The 27,874-nt window shown below is 48.0% G+C and overlaps 1 protein-coding gene across 11 annotated transcripts in view; it reads right to left on the bottom strand.

Moving 5' to 3' along the window:
* CAMSAP1 (calmodulin regulated spectrin associated protein 1) overlaps positions 1-27,874 on the bottom strand; it is a 104,168-nt gene that overhangs the window by 75,465 nt on the left and 829 nt on the right. For 9 of the 11 annotated variants that reach the window (XR_010148546.1, XR_010148547.1, XM_009457687.5 and 6 more), the window contains 2 exons: positions 4,066-4,328; positions 2,883-3,044 (listed from right to left, as the gene is read on the bottom strand). Coding sequence is in view for 7 of the 11 variants with exons in the window: in XM_009457687.5 (XP_009455962.1) it covers positions 2,883-3,044; positions 4,066-4,328 (425 nt within the window). In the remaining 4 variants the exon portion in view is untranslated. The other 2 variants (XM_024345976.3, XM_063787414.1) reach the window with 1 other exon arrangement.

Genomic DNA, 27,874 nt, shown 5'->3' with positions numbered 1-27,874 from the left:
CACTGCAAAAGGTGCTTTGGAAGCATTCAGCCGGTATCGCATCCTGCAGTGAGGACTCGCACCCGGGAGAAAGTCACATAAGGAGAAACCACTAACGTAAGGAACTTAAATTCATATGGAAATGGCAAGAAAACAGTAAAATATGGAAAACACTGAATACAAATGTAAATAATGCATGAGAAAAAAGAACAGGTCATGAAAACTAAACCAAGTATTAACTCCAGGAAAAACAAAGCATAATACAAGGAAAGGAACATGAGCTGTGAAAATGGGCACCTGACCACAGCAACATCAAGTCTGACTGTGAATGTGTCCAAAGCTGTCAATGCAACCGCAGGGGAATGAGGAGGAGGGGAGTGGAGGGCCATGGAAACTGTAATCACTGTAATTGCCATTTGTCACAATCCTACCTCAGTAGATCATGTCCACAAATGAGGAGTCAGGAGCCGGAAATACAATGTATTTCTTTAAAATACAGAGGTAGAAACGAGAATAGCATGGAAGGAAAATGACGTCTCTGGTTACAAGGAGACCACCTTCTATTTATCTGCCAAGTCCACAGAAACACAGAGGCCAGCAAAAGCCTGAAAAGTCACTTACAAATGCACAGCAAATGAGAAACGTGACCAAGCAGGGGAAAAAGAAACATACCCTCCTGCCCAAAAAAATACGGGCAAAGGTAACAAACAAGTGATTCACCAGAGGAGAGTAAGAGACAGATGCTCTTACCCAGAATCTGCAATTTTACCCAGAATTAAGTTTTTCAATGTCTTTACCATAGAAAAAGACACTATTTTTCACCTTTCAAATGGGCAAGTAATTTTTAATAATGCCCAAGATATGGGAAGACATGGGAAAAGACACCTACACAAACTAATAGAAAGGAAAATGTTACAATCTTTAGGATCAGATTTGGCCAAAAAAAAACAAGCAAACAAAAACAAACTCCTTAAATATGAACAACCATTCCCCTCGCAGGAACGTGGCCTGAGGGAAATCATCGTGGCTGGACAGAGACCACTGCACAGATGGAGAGGAGACAACTTGACCTCCAGCAACACTGTGATCACAGAAGGGCCACAGGGGAGTCACTGGAACGGCTGAAATCAGATATCTGGCCAATGAGCAGGAGCTCACTGCACAGTACCGTACCAAGCAGAAACGTGGCTTACAACAGAAAGCACAGTAGGCTCCCCACTGTGTTGTAGGCCTATATAACACATACAAATCAAGAAAAACTATCAGAATTTTTACCAAAATGTTAACCATTTTCATAGGTGATAAGATTATGGGTAATTTACATTTTATTCTTTTTGTTCATCCATAGTTTCTACATTTTCTATAACTATGTCATTTCTAATACGAGGAAAAATCAATAAAAGATATTAAAGAAAAGCTAAAATTTGACTTTTGATCACAGGAAGCTTCCACTAGCATTACAGGAGCGTCCCCGAAGCTCAGGCTCCTCTGGAAATGTGAACTAGGCCTGAACACCATTTTCCACAGAATTCTTGCAAGCACTTCCCACATGCACGCTGCCAGGTGAGAGCCAGGGATGAGTGAGACATGGCGCTCGCCACCAAGAGGCGTCCTCATGGGTAGAGGCAGAGTGGGGCACAGATGCTACTGGCTGGCACCCAAATCTGAACTAGGGCCCGGAGGCTCCACTGAGTCCTAGAAAACCCTGTGGCTTTCTGTCCCTACCTCACCGCAGAATAAGGAAATGTAAGGAGTCTGCCCATCCACCTGGTTCACCAACCCCAAGCTTGGGTAGGAAAACAGCTCAAGAGCAGGGCAACTGTCTTAGAAAAAGTCAAAACACAAACGTCTGCCAACTCCTGACAAAGACCCGCCTGTCACAGCGACGGAGGGGCCTTCCAGGGAGCCAGCAGATGGAGCACCGGCCTGGCTCTGCATGTGCAAGCTAACTATCAGTAACTCCAGAACCATCCTGCGTGAGCCTCTTATTCAGGCGCACTAATACAGCCTCACATGGGGCCACACAACCTTCTAGTTCCTTTGCTGTGTTAATGCGCAAACTTAAACACCTTTTTGCATATCAGGATGCTTACTAACCAAAGGCTCCGGTAAGGTAACCTTATAAATCATTAGACACTACTAAAAGTAAACATTCTTTACATATATTGTATTTAAAATTACACTATGAGCTTCTAAATGTAAAAGGAGAAAATAGCATTTGGGAAAATGCCATTTTTTTTTCCTTAATAATCAAAATGCCTTCTGAAGGCATTTTGATAAACTCCTTTATTGCATATAGGTGCATACTATGAAAATAAAAAGAAATTATTCACTGGCCAGGTGTGGTGGCTCATTCCTGTAATCCCAGCACTTCAGGAGGTCAAGGAGGGAGGACTGTTTGGGCCCAGGAGTTCGAGACCAGCCTGGGCAACACAGTGAGACTCCCTCTCTACTAAAAATTTAAAAAAATAAAAAAATAAATTAGCCAAGCATAGTAGCACGTGCCTGTGATCCCAGCTACTCAGGAGGCTGAGGCAGGAGGATCACTTGGAGCCTGGGAGGTCAAGGCTGCAGTAAGCCATGATCGTGCCACTGTACTCCAGCCTGGGGGACAGAGTGAGACCATGTCTCAAAAAAAAAAAAATTTAAAGGCACTCAAAGTACCGACATGTGCTGCATTTTCAGATATAAATTCATCACCCTCTACTCTCAGCCTGCGGGAGAAACGCCTGCTTGCTTTGCTTCTTTTTAACTACAGCAGACACATTTCTGGACACAAAATATGACTGGTCCCAAATGAAGGGCTGGGTCTCAGCATGACAGACAAAGTGTGCTGCTCTCAAGTGAAAAGGAGACCGGCCACAGAAGCAGAGTCACACACCACATCTAGGCAGGACACTCACCTTGTTGATCCAGAACACCATGGCATCCTCGAGGTCGTACGGAAGTTCTTTCGAGGCACTGAACGTTGAGAAGCGCTTGACACTGGCCACCACCTTCTCGATGCTGATCATCTCCACAGTGTAGGCCATCATCAGGGCATCCACCATCGCCATGTGGGCACTCTAGGGGCAGAGGCAGCAGCTATAATCCCTCAAACCCACCCCGCTTACCAGGTTCTGATGCAGGGAACCTGCTCATACTCAGAATTCTGGCCTAATTTCTTCATCCCTCGCCCTTTCTGTCTGAAGAGATACTCAGATTTGAGACCTGCCTCCCCCTTACCATCACTATTTCAAGGCTGGCATTTCTGGTCAAGCCTCAAGACCGTCTGGAACCAGGAGTCCGTTCTCAGGCAGGCAGGCCAGCCCTGTGGCCCATAGTGCACTGTCTCACACTGTCATTTCTTATCTCCTCAACAGCCCTGTGGGACTCCCAGGAAAGGCGGTGCAGCTCCCAGGTCGTGGTTGTGGGAAGGCAGACAGGAGACCTGCCCCAGGCCAACTGCCCACCAGAGGGCTCTGGCTCCTAGTCCAGAGCTCTACCTGCTACAGCTGCACCACGCCTTAGTGCAGCTTCCTCATTCGACAGGAGTGACACTCTCTTCAGCCACCGCACGGCACCCGCAGTCTCACCGGGAACGCCATGGGAGCAACCAAACAAAGGCAGTGCAGGAGGCACCGAGAATGGCCCTGACCCAGAACGCTCTGGAAAAGGCACACTAGTAGCAAGGCTTCAGAGAAAGATGGGGGTGGGATACTTGGGGGAGAAAAAGGCAGACTGAGTTATTTTAGCACAAAGTATGCATGAAACAACCTAACAGAATGGGTGCAACAATTACATTTCTCATCTGTAAAAAGTCTGCCTCAAGTATTTTTATTAACAGGCCTCACTCCAATCTCAGCATTCACAGAGCATTCCCAATGAGAAAAAGAGCTCAATGAAAGCTCTCTTTTCCCCATTCTCCACAACAGTCATGTGCTTTAAAAGATATGCAGTTTCCTAAGGAACGCCAGTGTGCAAAAGCACGGGTCTCCACCACCTCGCCACACACCGTGTTCACACCATCCATGCACCAGGTGCGCCACACGAGAGCCCACGGCTCCAGAGGATGGCCCCTGGGGGCGGCCACCGCAGACCACTCACCATTTTTATGGGTGCGCGACTGAGGTCGGACTCTGTCACGGGGGTGTCATCACTCTCCATCACATAGATCCCTTTCCGGGACAGGGCCTGGATGACAGACTGGTGTCCCTGTAAGGCGGCCACCTGGTCCCCTTTCAGGATGAGGCTGCAGACACGGCAGTACAGCTCGCTGGACAGGAGAAGCTTGATAACAGGCGGCTTAATGTGCTCCTGCTCATACTGGTCAACGTAGAAAGGGTCTCTGAGGTCCTCAGGGATGTTATCTAAGACAGGGAGGGGATGACCAGGTGAGTGCCACACACAAGACCCAAAGGAAGGAGTTCAAGGCTGCAGTGAACTATGACTGTGCCACTGTACTCCAGCCTGGGCAACACAGGGAGACCAAGTGTCAAAAAAATAATTAATTGATTGATTGATTAAATGAGCAACTAACAACGTGAAAAGGCTCTAGGCTTTTCAATAATTCTACTGTCTTCTGTACTTACAAAGGCAACTAACTGTAGCATCTCAGACTACTCTGTGAACACAGACAACTGAAATCATTTCGTGACCTCCATCGTGACCTCAAAGGATGACTTAACAGCAGTCCTAACTTAACAGCAGTAAGAAGGTAGACATGGGAGCCCTGAGGGTGTTACTGGGGCTGAGGGGAAACCAGCACAGGCTAGGACCATGTAGTGCCTGGTGACACCAGCGGAGACGGCATGTGGGCAGGGCCGGCATCAGCCCGGGGAGGGAGCCCAGCATCCTCTTTCTGACATGAAAATCGGAAGTGATAACAGAGGATGAACACCCATGGTCTTTACAGAAGAGGGAGCCAGGCAGGCGTGGTGCCACTGTAACCATGACGACACAGCAGCAGCAGCAGCAATCAGCCTTTATCCATTTTTGGACCAGGCAGCATCAAACTCTTGACATGAACCATGCTACTTAATCTTGCCACTGCAGTTCCCTCAAATGAGGACTACCATCTGCACATTACAAATGAGAAATTGAGGCACAGAGAAAGTAAGTGCTCAAGGCCACAGGAGGCAGAGACCAGCCTGAACCCACACAATCTGATCCAGAGAGCCTACTGTATACTTCCGGCTGCAACATACGCTGCCTCCCACACAAACAGCACAGGAGCAGCATACACACAGGACACCGAATGTGTCACGGCTGGCCTCACCCACTTTTCTAGCCCTGACACTATGCCCCTCACACTGTCTCACAAGACATCAACGGCTGTCTCACTAAAGACGGAGGACGAGGGATGTCTGCAGTCAGACACATTTCGGAAACACGTGACCCCCAGGTCTTTAATGTGCCCCGTGCCCAACACTCTGCTAGGAGGTGCAGACACTCCCACCTCCACAGAGTTTAGAAAGGACTACCATCTCCACAGAACAGCTCATGAAGAAACCCCACTGACTCCTAGCGTTCAGACAACCAGTAACACTAGAGACGTTCATGGGGACACTAACAAACCTGTCTTGTGTTTCGAGCCAAGCTCTCCTAAGCTCTTCCCCAGGGGAAGAACCAGCTGTGGCGATGGTTCCCCACAGCACCCCTCTCTCTCTGCTGCCATCTCTTCTGGCTTCCTTCACTATTTTCCTGAGCCCTGAGTCACTTCATTATGGTCCCATGGAGTCTGGTCATTTCCCCACAATTTGAGCACCTCATAGCTGGTTTACTTCTAAACGGCAGCAGTCACCGTTTACACAGCATTTTTGTTTTAAGCACTGTTGTACACAATGATTAGGTCACCACGGCAACCCAGGGGCAGCCAGGGCTCCAGCTATGGAAGGCTGGCTTAGTGGATGTTAACAGACTCAAATCCTATACTCGCTGACCACATCAAGTAGCCCCCTAATCTGAAATCATTGGAACTTTTGAAATACAACAGAGCACAGCAGTAACACAAGGAACAGGCCCCAATGCCAAGCACAACGGGAAGACTTCTGCTGTCCTTACAAACTGCTCAAGGAAAGCTGACCTGCAGAGGTGAGCACAGAGCCACCCCGCACACGCCGGAGTGAGACGTCCCAGGAAACAAGAGCAAGGTGGCCAGGGACAAACAGGCGGCCTGTGGGCCCATGTTTGTCCAAGTTCCCTCCACCCATGGGCCGTGGAGGGAAGTCAGGGGAGGGCACTGAGCAAGGGATCCCATAACCTGAAAACGTTTGCAGCAGTTCACACCGGCTGCGGGGAAAGATGCGACAGTCACTCTCAGCCTTCCTCTTATTCAACTGACCACACCAGCAGCCCTAGTCAGGGCTCTTGGAGGGAGCTGCCTTTCTCCTTTCAGGGTACCTGGCCTCTTCCTCCCATCTCGCTGCCTGCTCCATCCCCATCTCCTAGGCCAGCTGCCCCTCATATCTCCAAATATTGGAAGGGGCACTTCCTATCTCACTCCTCCCTAATGACCTAATTCAGTCTCATGGCTAGAAATACCACAGACACACAGTCATCCCCAAATGTACATTTCTGGCCCTGATCACTTCCCTGAACTGCCTATCTGACATCTCCATGTAGATGTCTGGGGGCACCTCGAGCCTAACCGGCCTGGTCCAAGCCACCCTCTCCTCCCACTTAGACAACTGTGATGCAGTCCCCCTAGGAGAGCAGAAACTGGCACAGCTGAGGAGAAAGGCCCCGGGGGACCCCTCAGAGTGACGGCTCTGTGCAGAGTGGGAGACGGGACAGGCACGTAAGTGGAGGGCTGGCATTAGATGGAAGCAGGGTGAGCCCCAGGGAGAATGGCAGAGCCTACCTCACAGATGCAGAAACCTGGCCAGACGGGAAAAAGCAACCATGGCTCTGATTTAAGTTTCTCTTTTACAATCTACCAAGTAGAAACGTTTGCCATAGGGTGACCCACTTTTAAAATTAATCAATATAAAATGATTCATACAATCACCTTTTTGAATCATATATGAATATGCATAACACAACTAATTCACATAAATTTCAGATGCAGGAAAATGAGAGTTAAAGGAAAATGACACACTTACTAAAGATACAAGCTTCAGACTGCGGTGAAGCCCTCCTAACTGTATGTTACTCCTTTCCATCCGACCTAAGGAAGACCCTGGCCAGACCCCCAACTGGGTGACAGTGGCCACACTCCTCCATGGCCCTGCTGTGGCAGTTCTGCCCTCAGACACTGCACTTGTCCATGAGTAACCGGCTTCAGTGAAAGCAACTACTGCGAGAGCTGGATGTGCAGAGTTCTAGAACGTTTAACGTTCTATCAAAATCAATACCTACTTAAAAAAAAAAAAAAACTTTGTGATGCCTTCAATGTATTTCTAATAGTTTCTTGTTGTTTTTTCTACAAACCAGTAAGACTGTTAGAATTAATACACATTCATTCGACAATTATTAAGTACCCATGTGAGCCAGAAAATGTACAAAAATGCCAGGGAGTCAAACAGGAAGAGATAAAGTCACTGTTCTCAGGCTGAGCCTCGTAAGACAACTGAAAAGTCAACAGGTAATTTCCACGCAATGTGGAGGGTGTCACACAGGATGAGTGCTGAGGGACTGGGGTGCAGGAGACACCAGTTCCGCACTGAGGAGTGGGGCAGTGGGGCAGTGGGATGTGCAGATGGAGAAGTTTCTTAGGGAAGGAAGCAGCCAGTAGGGGGGTGGGTAGGAGCGAGAGGAAAACATGAAAATGACCCTGTTAAGAGAATTTTAGCAAGTGACAGCAGTTCAGAATTGCGCGGAAGAGGCAAACTGGATGTTTCATTCATTAGCTCACCAGGCTCTTGTGCGTGCCTGCGCTAGGAGGACCTGGGCCCTGCGGGATCTGTCAGCAGAGCGAGACAGGCTTAGGCGGGCACACAAGGAATGCAATGAGACCACATCAAGTAAGGGGGTCAGACAAGCCAGAGGACGAGGAGATCCCATCTGCTGGAGCTCCCCGTAAACAAGAGTGGAGAATGAGCGTGGACCCAAGAGGCTGCTGTGGTCATCGCCAGGAGAGACAATGGAGGCTGACACAGGCAGGCAGCCCCGGGAAGGGGCACCACTGCCCAGGAGGTGTGAGCAGCAGGCCTGTGCCTGATGCAGTACGACAAAAACACCAAACTTATAATTCCTGCCAGCCTGGAGCAGGACGGTCCCTTTTCCTAAGACAGGAAACCAGTAGTGTGGAGGAGGAGGGCAGTCGGGGACAGGAGAGATGAGCCTGTGGGACCCAAGGGGAGCTTTGCAATGGAGAGGTGTAGAGACTGGAAGAGCAAGAGTAAAGGGACCAGCTGGAGACGTGCTTTGGAACCCATTACATATACACAGCCATCGATGCCCAGGGGGACGAGTCATCCAGTGAGAGCCGGGCGCAGCGGGAGAAGCTGGTCAAGGCAACCTGAGGACACCAAGCCCACGGGACAGACGTCGGGAGAGAAGCCAAAGAAACGGACAAGTGAACAGAGAACGGGGCGGGGCCAGAACATGGTGCTGCCAAGGCCAGAGGAGGTTTTGAAGGGGCAGTGTGCACCAAGGAAGGCTGAGAAGGATGCATGCATGAAGACCACAGAGCCCGCCGGACTCAGCTGGCAGCCTCGGGAAGAGCATTCTGAGAACTGGTGAATAGACAGCCGCAGGCACAGAAGGAAGGAAGTGAGAACAGCGGGAACTGTGCCTCTGCTCTGAGGGGAAAGTGTGGCCAAAAAAGATGTGTCTGCTTTAAGGATTGGAGAAACGTTGATGAAAGAAAACCCAATCAATGGGAGAGGCTGAAGAGGAGGAGACTGCTCCTGAGAAAGGAGGCCCCTCGGGAGGCGGAGGGGAGGGATGCAGGGCCCAGGTAGAGCAGTGTCTTTCACTGGGTCAGGGTACAGACGCAGGGAAGGGGTGGGCGGCCCATCAGCACCTGCAGTTTGTCTTACTACGTTAAGCAGGAGGCAGGGCATCTGCTGAGTGGGAGGGCCCAGCCTGGAGGAAGTGGGGAGAAGTGCGGCTACAGGGGGCAGAGTGAAAGTCAAACAAGGACACGGGCAGGGCAGGGGCCCATGGAGACTGGAGACAGAGTCGGCAACGGCACTGTCAGGGTGGCAGCACTGTCACTCCTCGGACTGCTACGTCAGTACCCATGAGCAACGCATTCCCAGTGGCTGCTGGACTGCTGTGGGGCAGGCCTCGGCGGGAGCCACACAGAAAGGCCCTGGGAAGGGGTCAGAAGACTCTAACCAGTCTGCAGTGGAAGTGAGGTCAACATTAAGTGCAGGAGGAACTCAGAGGGGTGGCAACTGACGGAGAGCAGGAGTTGGAGCGCTGGGGTCTCCCAAGGGCAGGGCCCAGCACAGCCACCTGGCCCAGAGTACCAGCTTGGCCTCTTACTGGATCCCTCTGAACCCTGGCCCCCTACCTGTCCGTTCCGAACAACGAAAGGGTCTATCTCCTGCCCTGCGCCAGCTGAGCATAAGCTCTGTGGATGCACACGGGAGTCTCAGCTGTTATTCCTTCCGTCGCTATTACTGCAATGAGGATGAAAAGGCAGGTCAGGAAGTGGCCATCTGTCGACTGCAGCCCTCCCGCGGCACCTGCACGGGGCTCGGGAGGAGGTGTCCACACCAACCGCCAGCTCTTCCACGGCAGCACACGGCAAAGACCCCTCTGGCAGGTGCCACAACTGTGGCCACTGCCCAACCTAAAGCCAGCTACTCCCGTAGCCTCCAACTCAGCCCCAGGAAAAAAGACCAGGCCACTGCAGTGCCAGGCACAGCCCAGAGACATGCAGGACAGTGAGTCTCTGCTCTGTTGCTTGTCTGAGCCACCTGGGAGCTGAGACCAGCTCTCCCAGAATGTCCCCGTGGGCGGCCTGGCTATCTGCATTTGACACTGAGAAAGTCACCTCCGCAGAGGCCCCAAAGGTGGCTGTGTCTCCACCTGGAAAACGTGGATACTCTTCCTGTTTGGATATAAGGAGTCAACGGAAATAATTCCAACTCAAGGTAAGAGCGACCAGTAGTCCACGCCCCAGCTCCATCCTGGAGAGGCCAGACACAAGGGTAAGAAAAGCTGATGTAATGCTCCCCACAGGGCCAAGACCACCCGACCCCCACCCAGGGACAACCAGTAACAAACTGCACCTTGACAGCGGAGCGCCAGGTGCACAGACAAGCACACACCCCACAGGGCGCTGGCCCGGACATGCCACACCAGGCTCAGGTGCAGACTTGGCTTCCAGCCAGAAGGCCAGGAAGGGAGACCCTCAGGAACCTTCAGAGAGGGGAGAGGATCCCAGAGAAGAGGGGGCTGGACAGGGAGACCCTCTAAATCTGTGTCACATCCTGGCCACTCCTGAAGCAACTACAGTGGCACAGCAGCCACTCTGAGGGCCACGGCCCGCAGCCCAGCCAGAGCGGCAGGACGAAGACCAAAAATGAAACCTACGCTCAACTGTATGTAGCCCCCAGGAGCAGGTCAGGGCCTGCAGTCTCGACGTAACTGGGTGGACTACCTGCTAGAACAAACCAAAACCAACACCTCAGGCCTCCAACAGGACCCATGGCCTCCAAATACAATATTCCAAATGCCCAACACACAACCCAAAGCTCCTTAACAAAAAAGAAAGACCCACAGGAAAACCTGCAACCTCCAGGAGAAAAGGCAATGTCCCAAGGTTGGGACTGTCTGACAAGGAATTCAAAGTGACCATGGAACAATGCTCCAAGAAGCACAGGCAGAAGCCCGAACGAAACAAAAACTCTCACAGAAACTCAGAGAACTCCCAGCAAAGAGAAGCCCCAGTGTGGAGAAAAGACCAAGCCCGGAGCAGAGGCCACGTGCTGGTGAGGAGAGGCTGGAGGGGCTGCAGAGCCCGCCTGCTAGCAGCTGCCCTGGGCCATCTCATGAGCGCAGTGACAGAGACCCCACTGGGCCAGGAGGCAGACACTAAGGGGCAACCCTCATAGCCCCTCCTCCTCCTTCCCCTGAGCTCTTCTGAGAGGCCGTGGGAGGGCATGGGATGGTAAGAGTGGAGCACAAACTCTAAGGCCAGAGGCTCTGCACCTGAGGCCCGGCCGGCCACCCTCATTCACACCTCAGAAACCCAGCAGGAAAGGTGCTGGCACCAGGTCCTCTCCCCGTAAGCTCCCACCCGTAGCTCACTCCCCCGAGCTCACGAAGAAATCTCGAGGCCCCCAAGGGCCACAACCACTGCAACCGAAACACAAACTGCACAGCCTGAGCCTGGAAAGGAGGCATGGAGCAAAGGTGGGCAAAGGAGCATGGGAGGCCCCTCGGGGTGGGATGGGAGGGAGCCTCCTTCCAGGCACGGTGGACCCTGCGCTAGGCCAGTAAGCCCCCGTGGCAGACACAGTAGGACAGTGCACACAGCTCACACCCGCAGAGGCTCCGCATGCCCAACCCACACCCATGGAGGCTCCGCATGTACAACTCACACCCGTGGAATGCTCCACACACATACAGCTTACACCCACAGAGCCTCCGCACACACAATCCACACCTGCAGGAGGCTATACACACACAACTCACAGCCACAGAGGCTCCACACACACAATTCACACCTGCGGGAGGCTCTGGCCGGCCAACCGCGTGGTGAGGAATCACCAGGCCAAGTTCAGGCAGAAGACGCAATCCAGAGAACCCGTCCCTCTTCGTGGACCGCGGTTTCCCCCTGAGGGCGCCTGGGAGGAGCTGTCCGTGCCAGGAGAGGTGGTAAAGACGGCAGGCTGTGTTTCTGGCACCGCACCTTTCTAAGGACAAAATCTGGACTCCAGGGCCTGCCCAATGACGCCTACCACATACTCTGGGTGGGTAACCTGAAGGGCTGCACCCAGGAGCAGGAGCAAACGTGAAGCACCCCAGCCTCAGGGGACTAGAGAACGGCTCTGAGGCACCTCCACCAGGGCCTCGCCCGGGGTGACCAGATCTGTTCCTGTCTCCAAGGGACCGCTGGAAGCCAACGGAAACTCCCCCTGGGAAAAGATTATATCTTAGGCCTCAGACTGTTTCCAAAATCTTTCACATACAATGGTCAGTTAAGCAAAATGACAAGACATCATGAGCAAAAGCCAGCAGAAACAGTAACAGAAGCAAGCTCCCAGACTCCTGAAGCCTGCCAAGATGAAGACAGTCCAAGACAGCCCCTCTCTCCCGCTGACGACAGCTAAAAACTCTGGACAAAAGACAAACACCTACCTAAGGACTCTGGAAAGTAAGCTGCAGCAGGCACACTGGGGAGGAGGGTCCATCCTGAAGAAGGAACCCAAAACAGGGGACTCCTCAGGTTCGTTTTCTCTTTTCTGCCCTGGCTGGACCTGAGGGCAGCCCCAGACAGCCAGGCTCAGAGAGAAACCCTGTCTTTCTCTGGCCAGAGGACGAGGAAAAGGGGCCCCTACAAGCTGGAGGGGGAATCCTGAGGGCTCCCACTTTTCTCTCCCAGCCTGACCCAGCTGGCTGCAGTCACAGAGCTGTGCAGTGGCAGCATGAGCAGCAGAAACAGGGAAGCCTAGGCACGGGGTAAGGAAGGAGGAAAGCCCATCTTTCTAGGCAGAGGCTGAGGAAGAAGGTTCCTCGGAGCCAGAAAGTGTGGAAGGAATTCACAAAAGGAGAGCTGGAGAGGGATCCCCAGAGACGTGTATGAGCCTGCACGATCTGGGCTTACTCCTGAGCTGTGTGTGCCTTGGGCAGGCCCGGGGCCACAGGCAAAAGCTGTGAAAGCTGAACCAACACTGCAGCCACCACCCATGACAGCAAAACGGACTCCTGGGCTGAACCCAATGGGGTTTATTGCAACCCAGCTGCAAAACAAAATCAACATTATCCAAAGGACTTTAACAGGACCCAGAAACCAGTCTCACAGCATGATGTTCACAGAGCCCAATGTTCACAGAGCCCAATCCATAATTATTCAACAAAGAACCAGGAAAATGTGACCAATTTTCAAAGGAAGAGACAACCAACAGAGGCCAACCCCAAAATGACCCAGATGTTAGTTATCAAAGACTCTAAAACAGCTATTATAAGTTCCATGAGGTAAAGCTACACTCTCTTAAAATATATGAAAAAATAGAGATCTCAGCAGAGAAATTAAAAACTAGAACGAAAATTTCAGGACTAAAAAGTACAATGGCAACATAAAATTCACTGGATGCGCTCAACAGAATGGCAACAACAGAGGAGTCAGTGAATATGAAAATAGATCAACAGAAAGAATCCAATCTGAAGAACAGAGAGAAGAAACTGATGGGATAAAATGGCAAGTCTTGAAGTATGAGACGATGTCAAAAGTTCCAACACTGTGTCGGTAGAGAAAAGGTTGATGCAAAAAAGTATATGAATAAATATGGCCCAAATCTCCCCAAATCTGGTGAAAGACACCAATTTACAGGCTCAGGAAGCCTAGAAAACCCCAAACAGAATAAACTCAAAGAAAACCGTGTGCAGACATGGTTCATAATAAACTGCTGAAGACCAAAGGTGACGAAACAGGCCCGCAGGACCCCACAACTTGAGGTACCAGCCACAGACTTTCAGTTACCATGCTTCAAACAATAGCAACAAAAAAGACACGATTAAAATTTTGGACAGAAAAGTGGAAATTACAAAAAATCAAAAGAAGAAGAAGAAAGAACTTGATAGATTAGAAAAAGAACAAAATAGGCTGGGTGTGGTGGCTCACACCTGGAATCCCAGCACTTTGGAAAGCTAAGGCAGGTGCAGTGCATCACTTGAGCCCAGGAGACCAGCCTGGGCAACATAGCAAGATCCCATCTCTATAAATAAATTTTTTCAAAAAACAACAAATCATGGCCAGGTGCAGTGGCTCATGCCTGTAATCCCAGCACTTTGGGAGGCCAAGGCGGGTGGATCACGAGGTCAGGAGTTCGAGACCATCCTGGCCAACGTGGTGAAACCCCGTCTCTACTAAAAACACAAAAATTAGCCAGGCATGGTGGCATGCGCCTGTAATCCCAGCTATTCGGGAGGCTGAGGCAGGAGAATCTCTTGAACCCAGGAAGCAGAGGTTGCAGTAATCCAAGATCACAACATTGCACTCCAGCCTGGGCAACAGAGCAAGACTGTCTCAAAAAAAAAAAAAAAAAAAAAAAAGAACTAATCAGAAATTATAGGCTGGGCACAGTGGCTCACATCTATAATCTCAACACTTTGAGAGGCCAAGGTAGGAGGATCATTTGAGTTCAGCAGTTTGAGACCAGCCTAGGCAACATGATGAGACCCTATCTCTACAAAAAGTTTTAAAAATTAGGCGGGCAAAGTAGAACCTGCCTGTAGTCCCCGCTCCTCAAGAAGCTGCAGCTGGAGGATCACTTGAGCCCAGGAGTTCAAGGCTACAGTGAGCCATGAATGCACCACTGCACTCCAGCCTGGGAGACAGAATGAGATCCTGTTGAAAGAAGAAAAGAAGAGAAGAGAGAAGAGGAGAGGAGGACAGTGAAAGAAGAAAAGGAGAAGAGAAGAGAGACGAGAAGGAGAGAGATGAAAGAAAGAAAGAAAAGAAAAAAAGAAAAAAGGCAGGAAAGGCAGGAAGAAAGAAAAGAGAAGGAAAAAAAGGAGAAAGGAAAAAAGAAGAAAGAAAAGAAAAGGCAGGAAAGGCAGGAAGAAAGAAAAGAGAAGGAAAGGAGAAAGGAAAAAAGAGGAAAAGAAAGAAGAAAAGGAAAACAAAACAAAAGAAAGGTTGTAGAACAGAAAAACATAGTAACTAAATTTAACTTTATACAATGGGCTGATGAATAGATTAGATACAGATAAGAGAATTAAAGCATCCTGAGTGAAGAACAATGAGACAGAAATAACATACACTGTGCCACTGACATGTAACTGGAGGCCCAGGAAGGAGAAGAAAAAATGGGGCAGAAACAGTAAACATATAATGGATGAGAATCTTCCAATACTTGCGAAGCTCATGAAACCATAGTCTCAAGAAGCACTACAAAATGCCAGCAGGATTCAAAAAAAGACATCTACAGACCAAAGAACTCACAGTAATACTGACGAAATCCAAAGACAAAGAGAAGATTTTTCAAGCAGCCAGAAGGAATTTCTGGCCAGGACAAAATGGCACACACTTGTCTCTCCCTGTTCCTCTCCTCTAAGCACAACCATAAACCCTGGAGAGAACCCTAGAGACAAAGGAGGACTCTGAAAGGTGGAAGAGGAAGGCAAACTGGCTTAGGGCCTCAGGACTGGAGGACCAACACAGCAACAGGGTGTTCTTACGACCCCCCACCCAACAGGAGGTGACACAGGCCTGATGCTTCCTGACTCCCTGCCTAGCAACAGAGGCAACCCAGGTACACTTATTCTGCCCTGGATTGAGTAGGAGTTCCACCTACCACACCAGGCGAGCCCAAGCCCTACTAACAATCAGCAGGTAGGGACATCAGCAAGAGATCCCTCAGCCCAGAAGCACTCTCCTTCCCCATCAGGCAGACCTGAGACACCCCTCCCACAAACTAGACACACCCTGCACCAAGGGAATCCAGCAAGTGGGACCACCATCACCAGCACCTGGCCTAGGAGGCACTCTCCTTCCCCACTGGTCACGGGACTCCTCTCCCCACTGAGGGAAGCCATCCGAGGGGAGGGGCGGACACCGGCACAGGAGCCACACTCCACGCACCTGACGGTGATGCTGAAATGTTCCACCCCTCAGAGGCAGGGGTGTAAAACAAACACCCAGCCTGGGAAGCTCTTGGTCCTGTGCGCAGAGACTCCCATGTCCATCCAGAGGCAGCATGCTGCCCAGCCTAAGGAGCTCCTGCTGCCCTCGAGCAACATCAGCGGGGACCCATGGAAGCCCCAGGGGAGAGGCTAAGTCAAGCAACCGAAACAGCACCACAAAGGCTAGGAAGGTCAGACTATCACCAGAACCACAGTCACAAAAGTAGGACAGGCCTGCATGCTAAACCTGAACAAGGTGACTACTGCTAAAATAAAACCAGTACCCAGAGTTTCCTAACAAAATAGACAAAATGATCAGGAAGCCAACAGAAATGACTTTAATCAGAGGACGATGAACTGGCACAAACACCATGATAAATCAAATGTTGGAACTATCTGACAAGGATTTTAAAGCAACTGGCATGAAATCACTCCCAAGTAATCACAAATTCTCCTGAAACAAAATTAGAAAATTCTGGTAATGAGAGCCAAATGAAGAACTGGAAAATATAGTAACAGACATTTTAAAACTCACTGGATGGGCTCAGCAATAGTTGAGATGACAGAAGACAGAATCATTGACCTTGAGGTCAGATCAAGAGAATCTACCCAATCTGAACAACAGGCAGAAACTGCAATGGAGAAAAGAAGAACAGAGCCTCCAAGACCTGCGGGAGAATACAAGGGTTCTATCACCGGAGCCCAGATCAAAGAGGAGAAACAGCAACAGAAAGAGAGAAAATCTTCCCAAACATGTTGAATGACAGGAATGAATGAAATGTTTTAAGAAACTGAGTGAACTCCAAAAAAGATAAACCTAACGAAATCCACACCAGGACACATCATGACTAAACTTCTAAAACTAAAGACAAAATATTTTGAAGCAGCCAAAGGGTAATGGTACGATACATACAAGGGAACACCAGCTCCAAGGACTTCTCATCTGAAGCTATGGAGGCCAGATGGAAGTGGCACAGTTTTCAAGTGCTGAAGGAAAAGAACTGTCAATCAACCACAAATTCCATATCCAGCAAGACTATCCTTAAAAAAATGAAGAGGAAATAAAGATGTTTTCTGGTGAAGGAAAATAAAACAATCTGTCAAACCTTAAAGAATGGCTAAAGGAAGCTGTCCAAAGAGCAAGAAAATAAGGAATCTTGGAGGACCAGGAAGAAAAAATGCAGAGACATAAGTAATGAGTAAATACAACAGACTACCCTCACGAGTTTTTTAAATTACATACGATGACAAAAATTTTAACACTGTCAGATGGTCAAGACAGTGGTATTTAAAAGTGGAGAGAGCAAGGGCGGCTAAATGGAAAAAAGGTTTCCACATTTCACTGAAAACAGTAAAATAAGGATATCAGTAAACTGTTGTAAGTCACATAAGTATACCGTAATACCCAGAGCAGTCACTAAGAAATTATACAGCGATACACCCAAAAACAATATAAATAAATCTAGAGAAAATCCTAAAAAATGGTCAATTAAGCAATAAGAAGTCAAGAGAAGAGAAACAGGAACAAGAAACAGAGGAAACAAACAGAAAACAAACTATAAAATGTCAGACTCAAGTCCTAACGTTATCAATAGTAATTGTTAACAATATAATGTTATTAGTAAATGTAAACACTCTAAATACACCAATCAAAAGACAGACTGGTAGAGGGTAGATTAAAAAACATAACATCATTACATGCTCTTTACAAGAAATACACTTCAAATTCAACAACTTAAGTAGGTTAAAAACTAAAAGGAGGGAAAAAAGATACGCCATTCAAACACTTTTTTAAAAAAAGCAGAACTACATTAATAAAGTAGAAAAATTACGAGAGGCAAAAAGGGACATTACATAATGATAAAAGGATCAATCTACCAGAAAGACCTAAAAATCCTGAAAGTCCACGCACCAAACTATAAAGCCTCAAAGTACATGAAAAAAGTTGACACAGCTAAAAAGAGGAACAGACAAATCTACAAGTATAGCTAGGGACTTCAACACCCCCTAGACAGAATTACTAGACATAAAATCAACAAAGATATAAATCAGAACACAACCAACTAGCAGAATACAACTGATAGAACACTCCACCAGGTAACAGCAGAATACTCATTTTTTTCCAAATGCCCATGAAACATTCACTAAAAGAGACCATATCCTAGGCCACAAGACAAACCTTAACAAGTATAAAAGAAATCAAACTAGGTTATCTTAACGAAATTATATGGGAAATACATAAGACAAAACAGGAAAATCTCTGAACACTTGAAAATTAAAAGTTTGAAATCATTGAGGAGTGCTGTGGTCTGAGTGTTTTCTGCCCCTGCAAAATTCACACGGCAACCTAATCCCCAATGTGGCAGTGGTGAGAGGTGGGGCCTTTCGGGGGTGAATAGGTCACAAGGGCCCTACCCTCATGAATGAGACTAAGGAGGCTTGAGGGAGCCTGTCCTCTTCTGCCATATAAGGACACCCAGAAGGTGCCATCCATGAGGAACAGGCCCTCACCAGACACCAAATCTGTTGGCACCTTAATCTTGGACTTCCTAGCCTCCAGAACCATGAACAATCAATTTCTGTCATTTATAAATTACTCAAAAGTACAGCAGTCCCCTCTTATCCCCAAGGGATAAGCTCCAAGACCCTCAGAGGATTCCAGAAACAAAATATATACATATAGGGCTCAGTACTATACTTTCCTACACATGAAAGTTTTTTTGAGACACGGTCTCACTCTGTTGCCCAGGCTGGAGTGCAGTGGTACAATTACAGCTCACTGTAATCTCAAATCCCAACTCAAACGATCCTCCCACCTCAGCCTCCTGAGTAGCTGGGACTACAGGCACACAGCCACCACGCCCAGCTAATTCTTTTTTTTAATGTGGAGCCTAGGTCTTGCTATGTTGCCCAGGCTGGTCTCAAACTCCTAGACTCAAGCTATCCTCCTACCTCAGCTTCCCAAAGTGCTTGGATTACGGGTGTGAACCACCACGCCTGGCCCTCAAAACAACTTACTGTACTATACTCACACTTCTCATGAGGATGTGAGATGAGAAAATGCCTACATGATGAGATGAAGTGAGTTGAATGACATTAGGCATAGTAGTGACCTAGCTTTAGGCTACTCCCAACCTTCTGACAATAGGTCAGACAGAGAACTATCTGCTTGGGGAGATCCTGGGTCATCAAGCCATGACGACGTCCATGGTGGATGTCAGGAGCAGATGATATCAATGACTTACGAGGACAGCATATACAGTGTGGACATGCTGGACAAAGGGATAAGTCACGTACCAGGCAAGATGGCGTGAGACTTCATCATGCTACTCAGAACAGCATGCGATTTAAAACTTATGAATTATTTCTAAATTTTCCATGTAATATATTCAGGCCACAGTTGACCAAAGGTTACTGATAACAGGGGACTACTATATTTCGTTATAGCAGCCCAAATGAACTAAGACAATGAGTCAAAGAAGTAGTTATCAAAGGAAATTTTTAAAAAATACCTAGAACTGAATGAAAATGAAAATACAACATATATGTGAGATGCAGCTGTGGCAGTACTAAGTGGGAAATTTACAGCACTAGAGTCTTACATCAGAAAAGAGGAAAGGTCTCAAATCATTAATACAAGTTCCTAGCTCAAGAAACTAGAAAAAGAAGACCAAAATAAACCCGAAGGAAGCAGATGGGAAGGAGACAGGTGTGGCTAGAAAAGGGCAACAGAAGAGGTCCTCGTGGGATGGAATGATCTGTATCTGGATTAGATAAAGGTCAATATCCTGGTGTAATATTATGCTACAATTTTAGAAGAAGTCATCATTAGGGAAACTGAGTAAAGGGTACCAAGGATCTCTGTATAGTATTTCTTTAAAATGCATGTTAATATACAACTGTCTCCAACTGGCCAGGCGTGGTGGCTCCCGCCTGTAATCCTAGCACTTTGGGAGGCTGAGGTGGAAGAATTACTTGAGTCCAGAAGTTCCAAACTAGTCTGGGCAACACAGTGAGAGCCCATTTCTACAAAAATAAAAATTGTTTAAAGAAAAATATATATATACACAATTAACTCAAAACTAAAATTTAATTTTTTTACATTAGCCAAGGATTTTAAGATACTTCATAGAAAAAGGTACTCGAATGACCAATAAGCATATAAAAATGCTCATCATAAGTCATCAGGGAAATGCATACAAAAACCACGGTGAGATACAACCCACCTACTTACATAACTAAAATCAAAAAGACTGACATCATCAAGTGTTGGCAAGGATGCAAAGCAACTGGAATTCACATAAGCTGCTGGCCAAATAAATATGTCACTTTGGAAAACAACTGGGCACTTTCTTACAAAGTTACACATATGTATCCTATTATCACCCAGTAATCCCAAGCACAGCTGTTTAAGATAAATGAAAACATCTGTCCACATAGATGAATGTTCACAGAAGCTCTATTCATAATAGCCAAAAGCTGGAAATGCCCCCAGATAATCACCAACAGATGAATGGAGTTCTAAAACGTGAGCTAGCCATACCATGGAATATTATTACTAAGCAAAAAAGATCTACACAACATGAATTTCAAAAATACTACGCTAAGTGAAAGAAGTCAGATTAGATGCACAGAGGAAACTCATCTACAATAACAGAGCAGAGCAGTGAAGCCCTGGGTGGGTCCTGCCGGGCAGGGGCACAAAGGAAACTCGGGAAGTAATGAGAATGCTCTGTCTTGATTGTGGTTGTGGTCACAGTGGTTTAAATTCCTCAAACTACACTCTTAAAACATGTGTGCTTTACCAGATGTAAATCACACCTCGATAAAAGAGGTTCTCTCAAAGGTCCAAAATGGCCGGGCGCGGTGGCTCACACCTGTAATCCCAGAACTTTGGGAGGCCGAGACAGGAGGATCTCTTGAGCCCAGGAGTTCGAGACCATCCCTGACAGAACTTGTCTCTATTAAAAAAAAAAAAAAAAAACAAGTCCAAAACAAAAGTCTTCACTTTATACCTTACAATGGGCATTAACCATTGTATCCTAGCAGGGACTTCTCCGAAAAGCTCAGATTTCATACATCTCTCCCCTCCTCAGAAACCTTCAGTGGTTCCCCAATTCCCACAGAGCAAATCCCCAATCTACGAATCAGCCACTCAAAGCATTCCGCGCTCTGGCCTCAGCACTTTTTCCAGTCTAATTTCGCCTTCCAACTCTGCAGCCACTACCCCCATGAGGCCACCAGCCTTTCCCACACGGTGTGCACATCACGCACTCCCCTCCACTTCCCCCTATTGTCTTTGCTTCTCTTAATTCGTTCCCTTACCTCCATCTGATTCTCACACACCTAGACTACAAACTCAGTTTTCACTCTAATGGAACATTCCAGATTCCCTCAGGGGAGTCTCCCTCCCTCTACTCCCCTGTTCTGCCAGTAGCATCTGCCCTTTAGAGAGCCAGCCTCCTCAAGCCCGTCATTATGGGTCTCTGCATATGCAGACACTTCCATCGCTACAGGAGGCCTGAAAAGGATACGAAGGGCCCCACAGTTCACAATGTAATGCCCAACTGAACTCATGTAAGTTTAACCTTTTTTGAGACAGGATCTTGCTCTGTTACCCAAGCCGAAGTGCAGTGTCACAATTATGGCTCTCTGCAGGCTCAATCTCCTGGGCTCAACTGATCTTCCCACCTTAGCCTCCCAAGCAACTGGGACAACAGGCGTGCACCACCATGCCCAACTAATTTTTATGTTCTTTGTAGAGACAGAGTCTCACTCTGTTGCCCAGGCTGGTCTCAATCTCCTGGGCTCAAGCAATCCTCCCGCCTCAGCCTCCCAAAGTGCTGAGATTTCAGGTGTCAGCCACCACACTCCACCCCCAGATATAAGTTTAATTTTGACTAGTTGAGTTTGAAGTGATGGGACGTGAGTGACTGGGGAATAATAAACCACTCTAAGAAAAAGAGGGCCGGGCGCGGTGGCTCACGCCTGTAATCCCAGCACTTTGGGAGGCTGAGGTGGGCAGATCACGAGGTCAGGAGATCGAGACCATCCCGGCTAACATGGTGAAACCCCGTCTCTATTAAAACAATACAAAAAATTAGCCGGGCGTTGTGGCAGGCGCCTGTAGTCCCAGCTACTCAGGAGGCCGAGGCAGGAGAATGGTGTGAACCCACGAGACAGAGCTTGCAGTGAGCCAAGATCATGCCACTGCACTCCAGCCTGGGCGACAGAGCGAGATTCCGTCTCAAAAAAAAGAAAGAGAGGACTAGGTGGGAGCTCAGGAAAGCCAGAAATTTAAAAAACTCAAAGATCTTTCTTTTTTTTTGAGACAGGGTTTCACTCTGTTGCCCAGGCTGGAGTGCAGTGGCGTAGTCTCGGCTCACCGCAGCCTCCGCCTCCTGGGTTTAAGCGATTCGTCTGCCTCAGCCTCCTGAGTAGCTGGGATTACAGGCGCATGCCACCACACCCGGCTAATTTTGTATTTTTAGTAGAGACGGGGTTTCACCATGTTGGCCGGGCTGGTCTCAAACTCCCGACCTCAGGTGATCTGCCCACCTCAACCTCCCAAAGTGCTGGGATTACAGGCATGAGCCACCACGCCTGGCCTCAAAGATCTTTTCTGTAGTGACAAGAAAAGTTATGAAAGTAGAAAAATGCTATGAAATAATGACTAAATATTCCTGTCAAGGGCACCAGCGTTCCTGTGTCTGGGCTCCCCATGGCAGTTCAGCTGACTGTACTCACCCTTAGCCACCTCCCACAGCCACTGTCAATCAGTCCAGCTCCACAGATTCAGCTTGTATATCTGTTGGCTCTATCTACCCTTCCTATTCCCTCTGCCGACAGACAGGCAAGTCCATCTGGGCACAGTGGACTAACTCACTCACTCATACCTGTGATCCCAGCACTTTGGGAGGCCAAGGTGGGTGGGAGCACTGCTTGAGCCCAGGAGTTTCAGAAGCCTGGGCAACACAGGAAAACTCCACCTCTACAAAAAATAATAATTAACCGGACCAGGAGGTGCAGGCCTGTGGTCCTAGCTGTGATCCTAGCAACTCGGGAGGCTGAGGTGGGAGGATCACTTGAGCTCAAGGAGGTCAAGGCTGCAGTAAGCTGTGATCATGCCACTGTACTCCAGCCTGGGCAACAGAGCAAGACCCTGTCTCAAAAAAATAAAAACAAGAACAGGCAAGTCTTTGGCATTTCCAGCCTAACGACATCAACTCTCAGGTAGAACACCTGTCTATGGCCTCTACCCACTCAAACCTGCTAAAAACATCTTCCCAGGCTCGCTCTCTCAGCACGACATCCCCCTACTTAAAAACCCTCCCAGGCACACATCATCAAAGAAATCCCCAGCCAACCTGAGCACCATAAACAATCTGGCCCCAGACTATTTTCCAAACTAATCACTTACTATTTCAGTCCACAAATCCTCCGCCTCAACAAGGTTAATCTACTCAGTACACCCGAAGACACCTCTCCTCTGCACAGGGCTGTAGCCAGCTGCCCTCCCCTCTGCTCTTAGGGGCTAACCATTCAACAAGTATTTGAGCACTCTGTACTGTGGACACAGCAGTAAGTGGGACAACCATAATCCCTGGCCTCACAGAGATGCACACATAACTAGGCAGCAGGTGGTTCTCAGGACACCTCTGCAGAGGAAAGGTCATGCTAGCTGGACCAACTAGCAACCCCCACAGTATCTAGTACCACCTAACAGGTGCTCAGGAAGCATTTGAAGATGCTCTGTAACCCCCATGTCAGAAACACCCAAATCCCTTGTCAAGAACAACCAAAGACGATTTAAATATACAATCTAAACTCATAAACCAATAATCTGAACAAGTCATCACCTTCAGAAATGTAGCAATGTGCTTACAAGTGTGCTGCCATCAAGAGCAGCCTCTTCACACCAAGACTCCAACCACTGTTGCCCTCCCGCCAACACAGGGAGGAAGACGCGCAGTGGTTTCACCTGTAAATTTAAATAAAGAGTCTCAATTTTTACACAGTTTTACACAGGAGGGCAAGTTCTGGAGGTGGAAAGGGGCTCTGAGCACAGATTTCATTTTAACGAAAAGTCACTACAAGGAAACAATATGGCGACCCTCTGGAATTGATTATAAAGGGATTTTGCTCATCATGTCAAGTTAGCAAACCGGAGTGTAAACTCTTCTTGTTGCCTATATCATGAAACTGCTGGTCCCTGAGATGGGGACTAAAACCCAGGCTTCACAGGCCACAGCATCCTCACACTGATTTCTTATTCCATAACATGGTTTCCAAATCAGTAGTTCGAATTACTCTAGCAAGAGAAAAAAAGGAGGAGGGGATCAGACAATTCCTCCCAACAGTGTGCCTCTGGGCAGGCCATGTGGCTTCTGCACAGGGCCACGTGCTGTCGGTAAGGAGAGGGGATGAACTGGCGAACCCTAAGCTCCCATCCAGTGCCCTAGGGTTCAGGGCAGCTTGGCTCTGCAAGCAAAAGGAAAACCTGGTTTCCACTGAGCTACACCGCGACATCCTTGCAAAGAATTGAGTGCATGCTAGTACTTGCCCTGGGTTGTTTTTTAACATTGTCCTTGAGAGATAATAAAAGCTTGCTCTCCACATTGTCCCCTGAAACCAAGGCCTAGATACCTCTGAGTTTCCTAAGGGCATGTACAAAACGCACAGTGGCCGAGATCAACGCCAGGACTGCACTGCTCTAGTCCAGCGTGCTATGCGGTAAAATAAAGGGAACTTCAGCCACCCCCTCAACTTTCCACCAATTTATTACAACTTTCACTCAAACATCACCACAAAATGTGATGACTAGTCAGGTTCTGCACCTTCTTATAGACATTTTTAAGCGGACAATTTTCAACATGTCCAATACATTATTTCTTTAAAAAATGCAAACACTGTCAATGAAACAAGAGAGTTACCAAAAGAAAGGGAGGGGGACCTAAAAATAAAAGCCCAAGGCGGCCACAATTCTTGGCTGTGGCCCCAGGGACGAACGAAACTGAAGGAAGTGTTTCTGCACAGCCATATGCCACAAGGCCTCGCCAAGGGCAAGCTCTCCTGAGCCCACCCACTTACTACAATGGCAGACTGGTGGCCCCAGGACACCAAAAATCTCAAAAGGCTAATGCAAAACAAGACAGCAGCCAGCCCTGGAGTTTCAGCAGGCTTTCAATGCTTTCAATCTTTACACAAATGGAGGATGGGCTTTAGTTAGCAACCTAATGAACAAGCCTTTAACAAGTTAAACATTGAAGCCACTTTCACCATCATACCCCCAAAAGCGATTTCCGATTAAAACATCCATATTGAAAGAACCATGTCTGATTAACTGAAAACTAAGCTGGAGAGGTACATGGAGACATTCAAAAGAAGAAACAAAGCAAATGCTGCTGGATTAGAAGAAGTGTTGGGGGGACCCACACTGTCCTACCAAAACCCCCTCCCCACTCAGTCTCTTACAAGATACAGCCACACTGGGTAGCAGCGAATCTCACACCTAGGCTGTGACCCCAACAACGTAAATCACTTCAGCTGAGCTGAGGCAAGTATTTCGGTCATCTGAATTACGATCTCTCCAACCTGTAAATTTAAATAGAGTCTCAATTTTTACACAGTTTTACACAGGAGGGCTAAGTGCGGTGCCTCATGTCTGTAATCCTAGCACTTTGGGAGGCCGAGGCGGGCAGATCACCTGAGCCCAGGAGTTCGAAACTAGCCTGGGCAAACAGACCCCATTTTTACAAAAATAAAAACTGTTTAAAGAAAACCCCCATCTCTACAAAAAATACAAAAGTTAGCCAGGCGTGGTGGTGCACCTGTAGTCCCAACTGCTCGGGAGGCTGAGGCGGGAAGATCACTTGAGCCCGGCAGGCGGAGGCTGCAGTGAGCCGAGGTCACACCACTGCACTCCAGCCTGGCCGACAGAGCGAGACCCTGTCCTCCACAAAAAAAAAAAAAAAAAAAAAGGAAAAAAGAAAATTACACACGAGGCTGAAGCAGGAGGATCACTGGAGCCCAGGAGTTGGAGACCAGCCTGGGAAACACAGGCAGACTCCATCTCAAACACCTGGCCTCAAGTGAGCATCCCACCTCTGCCTCCGAGTCACTAGAATTATAAGTATAAATTACCACACCTGGCTTAAAAACTTTTTTTTTTGTAATTACATATGCTCCCCCTGTGAAGCAAAGTATAGAATGTAAAAGCCCTCTCTCGGCAAAAAGAAGTGGAAACCAGCCAGGCGTAGTGGCTCACGCCTGTAATCCCAGCACCTTGGGAGGCCAAGGCAGGCGGATCGTGAGGTCAGGAGTTCGAGACCAGCCTGGCAATATGGAGTAACCCGTCTCTACGAAAAATACAAAAACTGGCCGGGAGTGGGGGCGCACGCCTGTAATCCCAGCTACTTGGGAGGCTGAGGCAGAAGAATCGCTTGAACCCAGGAGGCGGCGGTTGCGGTGAGCTGAGATCGCGTCACTGCACTCCAGGCTGGACGACAGAGCGAGACTCCGTCTCAAAAAAAAAAAAAAAAAGTGGAAACCAGACCTCCTAAAATCGGAGTCTGATGTGCGAAGGCACTGTCACCCACCAGTAAGGGGCACTCCAGTCTCAGCTCCTAAGATGGTGTCCAGTCTTCTCCAGCTCCTGTTCATGTTTCTTTTCTTTAAATGCCCACCTTTTAATAATTCTAGAACTCAAAAGCCCATGTTAGTATCAGATTGTGAATTCATCATCCGATGAGTCAACAAGGATTAAAGAGTGATCTGGTACCGGAACTGAAACTAGACGACCCCAATACTAACACAGAGACACGCGTACTTATTTCTGGATGGCTGACAAATCCCATGCTGAATGCCAAAGCTAAATGCAATGAAATAAAAAATGCATGCACCTTGCTAAAGAAATTGGAAAGCAGATCGTGAAAGTTCTTTTTATAGCAATTTGTCTAACATCCGCTGCCTGAGCCCTCAACCCTCTCCACATATAAAATCTTAAAAAACATGCAGGAGTAAAACTTTGTGCTCGGATCCCAGGAGCCATGCCCAAGAATGCACTGGGCTCCACAGCACCTACGGGAGCCCAGCCAGCGCCCACGAGCAGCTGCGGTGAACAGTCCTCAGTGAGACACTCCACAGCAGCGGAAATGTGGAAAAGTGAAGATGAAGTCAAGAAGAACCTAAGAACGTAACGTGGGATAACGGAATAACAAAAGCCAGTCTCAGAAAGAGACATCACTGGCAAAGGTGTAAAAACTAGTTCGTGGTGTAAGCACATGCGGCAAAATACAAAGAAAAGCAAAACAGTGACTAACACAAGGTGTGAGGCAGGTGAGCCCATGCAGCCGGCAGTGACTGCAAGATACCCAGGCGTCCGCTCTCGGGCTGTTCTTTGCACCTGACTCAAGTTTCATACCTACATCTTACCAATTCCGTTCTCAAAAACTCATGTGAAGTCTTGGATGTAGCAGTGTTTCTTCCTCATTACAACACAGAAACTAAGGTTCCACTGAGCCAGTAAACAAGAACTGTAAAACTGAAAACTGTCAAAGGAAAAACTCTTTCCCAATTACTACTTACACAGTACAAAAACCAGTTTGAAATAAGGCGAGGTATTTAATCCCTAAAACTTACAAAACGCGTTTGCCCTTATGACTAACTCGAGTCTAGCTGGGGCACAGGCCACTGTCAAACAGGGCAACGCCTACTCAGCGTTTTCCAAACTGGTCAACTGAACTCTTCTCTGGAAGGGCTGTCTCCTTTAGTCTTACTCTAAAAAGGGTAATTTTTCACCAGAATAAAGGCAAATGTTTTAAGAATGCTTCAAATGAAAAGAGGATTGCAGAAATATTAACCTTTAATTGTACCTGAAACAAAGCACCTGAAATTAATAAAGAAGTCAGCCACTGACGAGAATCACTAGGTCTGTCCTGTTCCCAGGGCACGAAACAGAAGCGTCTTAATCCACTAAGCACATTAGGGCCTAACAAACTGGACTGAGTAACAAGGTTACCTAGTTCTTCCAAACAGGAATTAACCAAAGGGGATCATTGTGATTAAGCACAATGCGCGGAATACGCAATTTCTAGTTGGGGAATTCAACAGCTGACAGCTTGTAAGCATCAAAATTCATAACAAGTGCAAGGCTCGGAATCACAGGTCC

This window comes from Pan troglodytes, chromosome 11, assembly GCF_028858775.2.
Source record: "Pan troglodytes isolate AG18354 chromosome 11, NHGRI_mPanTro3-v2.0_pri, whole genome shotgun sequence".
NCBI classification, from domain to species: Eukaryota; Metazoa; Chordata; class Mammalia; order Primates; family Hominidae; genus Pan; species Pan troglodytes.
Note: the sequence above shows the minus strand (reverse complement) of the source record. Positions and strands in the feature narration are given on the sequence as shown.